This window comes from Penaeus chinensis, chromosome 12 (assembly GCF_019202785.1).
Source record: "Penaeus chinensis breed Huanghai No. 1 chromosome 12, ASM1920278v2, whole genome shotgun sequence".
Taxonomy (NCBI): domain Eukaryota; kingdom Metazoa; phylum Arthropoda; class Malacostraca; order Decapoda; family Penaeidae; genus Penaeus; species Penaeus chinensis.
The window spans coordinates 30815687-30823186 of NC_061830.1; the positions used below are offsets into that span (position 1 = coordinate 30815687).

At 39.2% G+C, this 7500-nt stretch overlaps 1 protein-coding gene across 11 annotated transcripts in view; it reads right to left on the reverse strand.

Moving 5' to 3' along the window:
* Window positions 1-7500, reverse strand: part of LOC125031216 (hemicentin-1-like) — a 257950-nt gene that overhangs the window by 46068 nt on the left and 204382 nt on the right. For all 11 annotated transcript variants that reach the window (XM_047621848.1, XM_047621840.1, XM_047621839.1 and 8 more), the window contains exons 2-5: window positions 6877-7057; window positions 5736-5890; window positions 4269-4436; window positions 1023-1184 (exon numbers count right to left, since the gene is read on the reverse strand). In XM_047621848.1, coding sequence (XP_047477804.1) covers window positions 1023-1184; window positions 4269-4436; window positions 5736-5890; window positions 6877-7057 — 666 coding nt within the window. The remainder of the gene's footprint in view (window positions 1-1022; window positions 1185-4268; window positions 4437-5735; window positions 5891-6876; window positions 7058-7500) is intronic.

Consider the following 7500-nt stretch of genomic DNA (forward strand, 5'->3'; position numbering starts at 1 on the left):
TTATTACAAAGCCTCTCTAAACTCAATACATAGAAGTACGTACATTTCTCTAGGCATTGGTATAAAAGGAAAGAAAGAACGAGAAATTATAACTATCATTGGTTTAGATGTGCCTCAGTGTATATACACATATAAACTGAACAAACAAACACAAACCTAGAGCGCACTTTTTTTTTTTTTTTGACTTATGATCCCGAGGAGGTTTATCTCATTTTGTATCTTAATTCGAAACAGTAAAAAGCAAGCGACGATAAAAAGTGAAGTACGGTATACGTCAGAAAGATCATTTACACTCCCACGTCAATTTCACTGTTGAGTTGGATTGCAGAAAATTACAGAGGGAAGGAACTACGACTAAAATGCCTGTTCCAGAACACCTAATCCTGGGAATATAGTCTCTCCCATATTAAGTAACGAGTCTGGGTTTTGAAATTATTAAATGTATGGAATAGTTTGTCAGGCTGGATGAAAACGCACAGAATTTAATTTGGCTCTTTAACTGTTAGGGTGTATCTTTAGTTAACGCGTACCAATATCATGTTTATGATATAAAGTGAAAAGTTCTCTCTTGTGTATGCATACATACATACATATATACATATATATATACATAAATATAATATATACAATACATATATATAATATATATACAATACATATATATATATATATATATATATATATATATATAATATATACAATACATATATAGTATATATATATACATATAAACACACGCAGACACACACACACACACACACACACACACACACACACACACACACACACACACACACACACACACACACACACACACACACACATATATATATTCATATATTTGTATATATATATATATATATATATATATATATATATATATATATATATATATATATATCACATACACAGCACTGCACTTCACTCAACGAAAACACCCCACAAAAAAATCGCAACGTCCCCCTCAGATACAAAGAAATAAGAGCCACTCTTCTTACGTTCAAACAAAACATCAAACTCACCATTCACGTCGATGCTGACGGAGGCCACGAAGGGCGAGGTCATAGCTGCGTTCTCGGCCTCGCAGGTGAAGACGGAGCCGAGGTCATCCCGGGTCAGAGATACCTGGAGGACGTTCCTGCCGAGACCTGAGCCGTCCTCGTCGAAGGTCTCGGAGTATTTGCCTTCAAGCAAGAAGCAAGAAGGGAAGAATGGAGAAAGAAAAGCGGAGATACATGTTAAAAGACGTATGTTTAGTACGTCATAATTTCGAGTTAGTTTTGATGAATGGGGTTAATTATAGGCAAACAGTAATTCTAGACTTGCAACATTCTTTTCATTAATTTTCAGTGATATAATTAGTATTTTATCCTTTCTATTATGAAGATTAGATTTATTTTTTGTTCCAGTGATCCTTGTTAAAAAAAAAAAAAATATATTCTGTAAGAGCTTACATACAAGAAAAATGGAAAGAAAATTAACACGACTGCATGACATCAGACGATCTAAAGATTTACAATCCAGGTAAAGGTATCATTACCTGGAACACAAAAGGGATTTCTAAAAATATATGATGTCATTAGAGATTCGAACAACTAAAAATAAGCTTCTGAACCCCAAGTCTAAGTTCTTTTTTCTTTTCTTTTTTTGCCGTAGCAGAAAAAAGAGAGAAAAAAAGATAATGAAGGCAAGGCCAATTACACCTAAATTTTCAATTAGGTTTTCTTTCCCGCTCTTTCCCATACCGTAAAAGTCGTCCCTTGATAGATCTGAAAATATCCCTCCCTTGTATTGACGAAATCCTAATGATAAACCTATTAAAAGTTCTCTTTTAACTCTGCGCCGAATTATATCACACTAACTACATTTCCTAACCGTGCTTGGCTTTTCGCTCTTGATTTTTTTTATAAAGGAATTTGCATTTAATTGGCTCTTCCGCCTAACGTTCGGGCTTAGGTTTTTTCTTGACCTCATGGCTTGAAAAATGGCGGCGTGTAAATTATAGCTCCTATCCCCTGTCGAGCAAGTGTTCAGGGCTATTTCTTTTTCGCGAGTGTTCTTTGTGTCAAAAAGACGGAGTTCCTCAGATGCTATCAATAACACGCCCTCTTTTCGTTCGTTGTCGATTTATAGTGTGGAATTTCTTTCGGACGAGTTTCGCAAAAGTAAGACGACTTTCTGTATCGGTTTAGAACGGACTTTAACTGATTTCCGTGAAGGGGAGGCTATATACGTCCTGTATTGGCGCTGGAAACCGTTTGTGTCGATAGGTGTTGGCTACTGGAACAGCTGTCAATTGAGCAGAATACGTCTGGAGATTCTCTCGGATAACATCCATTGTTCAGTTAATCTATATATATTGCAGTGTCCGCTTGCTGTCGTTGTGTGTTATATATGTATATATACGTATATATATGTATATATATGTATATATATGTATATATACGTATATATATGTATATATATGTATATATATAGATAGATTGGTAGATAGATACATAAATAGATAATACAACTTTACAACTATATCCCCACCCGACTTAACCCCTAACTCTTCTAAAAAAAAAAAAAAACAACAACAGACAGACGGCAATAGCACTAAGAAACCCAAACGGGGCCTTCGCCACATGGCAAAACGAGTCCAGGTCCCTCGCCTCGTCCTTCCAAAACGCCAGAAGCCCGTGGCGTGGTCTCCGTCTCAGCGCGCGCGCGTGTGTGTGTGTGCGTGGACCCTAAACGAGCCAAAGTCGCCTTAATTGCATCAGGGGTCTACTGTGGAGGCTGGGAATCCAATTTATACCACTTTGCTACAGATTTCTTCCCTTAGATTGCTTGGCTTGACCGCAGTCGCCTTACCACCGATTATCGTTATATTTACGGGATTTTGGAAATGAAGTTAAACGCAACAACAATGATGAGGATAAGGATAATGGTGATTATCATTATTACTATTATATTTTTTGTTATCATAATTTTTATCTTTAGTTTTATCTTTTTGTCATCATCATGATCTTTATCTTTAACATTATCATTAATATTATCATTATCAAGATCATTGTATCATGATGATACAGATTATGACGATAGTAGCAACAACAAATATATGTATACCTTTTTAAGAGATTATTATTTTTTATTTCTAGATTTTTAATGATATTTCACGGTGCCATTTCAGCTGAGTCAGGTGGTAGTTAAGAGAACAGTTATGGTAGTTTATATTGGTTATCGTGCTGTTAATGACCGACTGGTTATTAAATGCCAGTTGCCAGTTGAGGTAATTTTGTGAACGGTTATCCTATTATCGTTATCGTTATCGGTTACTATTTCTTCCTTGATATGACGGCTTTATCGTTTTTGATTTTTCCATTTACCAAGCCCTCCCCCTCTTATTATTCAATTATACTCCAGGGCGGGTATCGTTTATTCAATATATTCAGTTTATTTTCGAAGATGTAAACACTTTTCTTCTGCCTTACTATCTTGAAGATTTACATCACCTACCCCACCACCACCACCACCACTATCCATATTACTGTTTCCAAACTTTCAACAAACTTTGTCCAGAAGCAAAGACCTACTTAATCCCTGCCCCCCCCCCCCCCCTCCCCGGCACCAGTCTCTCAATCCTAACCCAAGGCCTTACCTCGTATGAACCTCCGGACCCCTTCCCCCCCCCCCCCCCCCAACACACACCCTAGTCTCCCGGACACTAACCTCAGGAACGAAATCAATCTCTACTGCAACCTTATGAACCCCTGAACACTTCCTCCTGACCTCATCGATAGAGGGGCTCAATCTCACATACTAATCTCTCTTACCCAGATCCCGTATGAACCCCTAACTCCCCATGCTAACTCACACGCCAATACCCCACCTCCTATTGTCAGGCTCATATCAAATTCCTAACCCTGTTTCCCCGTCCAAATCCTAACCCAATACAAATCCACTTTCCCCCCTCCTGGCCAACCCACTTACCCCTCTCCTGGCCAACCCACTTACCCCCCCTCCTGGCCAACCCACTTACCTCCCTCCTGACCCAATACCAACCCACTTACCCCCCTCCTGGCCAACCCACTTACCCCCCCCTCCCGGCCAACCCACTTACCTCCCTCCTGGCCCAATACCAACCCACTTACCCCTCTGCTGGCCAACCCACTTACTCCCCTTATCTACGTCACAAACCCAGCAAAGCCATCGCCATTCCCTCCAACTCCCTTTGCAAAACCTCCCCCCAAGAACCACCCGGGCCCACACACCCTCAGACTCACCTGCAAGCGCCTGGCTGCCGTTCCACCAGGAGACTTTGGCGACGGGTTTCCCTCCGCCCGACTCGCAGACGAGGGTGAGCGTCGTGTCCTCGTCGAAGGGGCCGATCTCGGTGGCGTTGTCGATCGGGGAACCGTCCTCGAACGATAGGCGCTGGAACGTCGGGAGAGCTGTTGTTGGGGGGAGGAGGAGGGGAGAAGGGGAAGGTGGGGGGGAGGAGGGAAAGAGGGAAAGGGGGAAGGAGTGGGGAAGGGGGGGGTGATGGGGGAGGAGGGGGGAAGGGAAAGGGGGGGGGAGAAGGGAAAGGGGGAGGGAAGAAGGGGAAGGGGGGGAGGTGTGTTGAAGAATTTGTGTGAGGGATGGAAGAGGAGTGGAAGGAGAGGGAGAAGGAGGATAGAGTGGAAGAAGTGGAGGAAAGAGAGATGAAAGAAAGATGAGAGGATGGGGAGATGGAAGGAGAGAGCGGGTAGAAAAGACGAAAGAATAAAATGAAAAAAAAGGAGAGGAGAGGAGAGAGAGGGAGAATGAGGAAATAGAGAGACGGATAGGAAGGGAGGGAGAGAACGTGAGATTGTAATTAATTTGCCATGATTGATAGCACATGTGGCAGAGTCATTTACATATCGTGATAACAATACGAGGGAAAACATTTATGTCCCCTGAAAAACACATTCGAATATTACACAATCAAATAATTCATAAATCATTCAACTTACACGATCAATAAAATCAAGGATGAAAAAAAAACAACAACATAGAAGAAGAAAAACAAACGCCACAAAAATATATAAAGATGAAATGTTTGACAACCTCCGTCAAAATGGTCGGTTACAGCACCATGGCGAAGGACCGATTTGTGCATACGTTATCAAAATCTCTCGAAATTTCAAGAAAGGCCACTCCTCTCTCTCTTCAGAATTTCAATGACTTGTCTCAGCAGGTTCATGGGGATGGGATACCATTTTTCTCAGGCTAAAATCTTAAAGGGGTGTGATAGAGCTCAAAATAGGTATAGAGGTATTGTTCATAGAGAGAGAAGTGCCTCTTCAATTGAAAACAAATGGTATAATAGCATTGGTTATATGAACGGTAAGAATGATTATCATATTAATGACATTGATAAAACCAAAGCTATAACAATATGTGATAACAGTTTAAGTATTAATGTTGATGAGAATCATCCAAAAAAGAAAATATATATTTTTTAAATCATATCATTATTTTTTTTTCTCAAAAATCATATCATTTTTTTTCAAAAATCATATCATTATTTTTTTCAAAAGTCATATCATTTTTTTTTCGAAAAATCATATCATTATTTGTTTTGAAAAATCATAAAATTATCTTTTAAAAAATCATATCGTTATTAAAAAAAAATAATAACCGTGGCAACCTAACAAATCAACAACAAGAACATCAATAAGAACTTTAAGCAAATCATAATCAAGCCACCTCCTCTGTGCACTTACCGTACGTAGTGAGGTTAACGAACTGCACGACCGAGCACGAATCTCTGACGGCCAGGTACGTAATCTCGCACTTGTACATCCCTTCGTCCTCTGTCCGAAGTGGGAAGATCTGGAGGCTGCTGTCAGTGCCGTTGGCCGCGTAGTGGAAGTGCGTTCTGCGAATAAGAGGAGTGGAGATTGTGCGAATAAGAGGGATGGAGATTGTGCGAATAAGAAGGATGGGGATTGTGCGAATTGTCAGCTGTTGTGCTTTTTTTTTTTTTTTTTTTTTTTAATGATTTCTGCGTTTGTAGAGCTGTGTTTACATGTGAATGTGTTCATGGGTACACATATATAGGTATACATGTATCATACGCACGATAAACAGGCGCACGATAATGAGACAGACAGACATAGACACATACAGATGTATAAAAAAAAGATTCCAGAGATATGACACTTCTGCTTTCTATGCTCTTTGCTATATTATATGTTATTTACATAAGCTAATCAAAGGCGTATATACAGCAGGATTTACTCAGGCATGTGCGAGTTTATTAAATTATTCAGTGCAGCATGAATAAAAGGGAAAAATAGAAAATAAAAGAATAACATTAAAATGGTCAAAATAGGAACGATATGGATGTTGAAATAGGGAAAAAAGGAATTAACATACGAATAAAAATGCATATTACATTACTAAATCACATGGGAAAATATCAAACTGACAAATGATAAAGAGAAAACGGAAAAAAAGAAAGAGGCCATATAAGAAAAGAAAACAAAAAAAAAGATGGAGAGAATAAGGAAGAGCAGGAAATGAAAAAAAAGACAGAAGGTACAGAATATAGAGAGAATAACAATAGAAAAAAAATAGGACAATAATGATAAAAAATGAATACATGAAATAAATATACAGAAAAAAACGACAACGCGAAAAAAAGATAGCAAGAAAACAGAAAAAAAAGGAAAAGAGAAGATGCCAAGAAGAAAAGAAAAACAACAACAACAACAACGCAACAACACCAAAAAAAGCGAAAAAAGAAGAAGAAGATGCCCCCCCCCCCTAAAAAAAAAAAAAAAAAAGAACTGATAAAAAAGATTTAAAAAAATAAACAGAAAACAAAACAGAAAACAAACAACTGAAGAAAACAGCACTCACCTATCCAACAGAGGCCCCTCCGCTCTCCTCACATTAGCCATGTCGGAGAAAATGAACACACGCTCCACCCCCTTGTACCACTTGATGTTGTGGAAGTTCCCGCAGGAAGCCTTGTCCACCTCGCACGGCAGGAGAACAGACTCGCCAGCAAGCCCCTCCACTTCATATCGTCTCACCACACCTGCGCAAAGTGGAAGAGGAGAAAAGATTGTAAGATTTGTGAGATCCGGTTTACAGGGAAGGTTGGGTTGGGAGGAAGGTGAAGGGGTGGGGTGGAGGAAGGTGGGGAGGGAGGTGGGGGAGGGAGGAGGGAAGGTGGGTTGGGGGGAGGGGATGAGGTAGGTTGTAGAAGGGTAGGAGGAAGGAATAGCAATGGTTATAATAACAGTATTAATAATAGCACAACAACAGCAAAAATAACGACAACAAAGCAACAACAACAATGATAATGATAGTAATGATAGTAATTATACTACTACTACTAATACTAATGCTAATAATACTGATGCTAATAATATCAATGCTACTTCCATTGCTACTCATAACGGCAATATCAATAATAATGACAATAAAAGTAATATAGATAGCAACAATAATAATTACATTAATAATAATGATAACAAT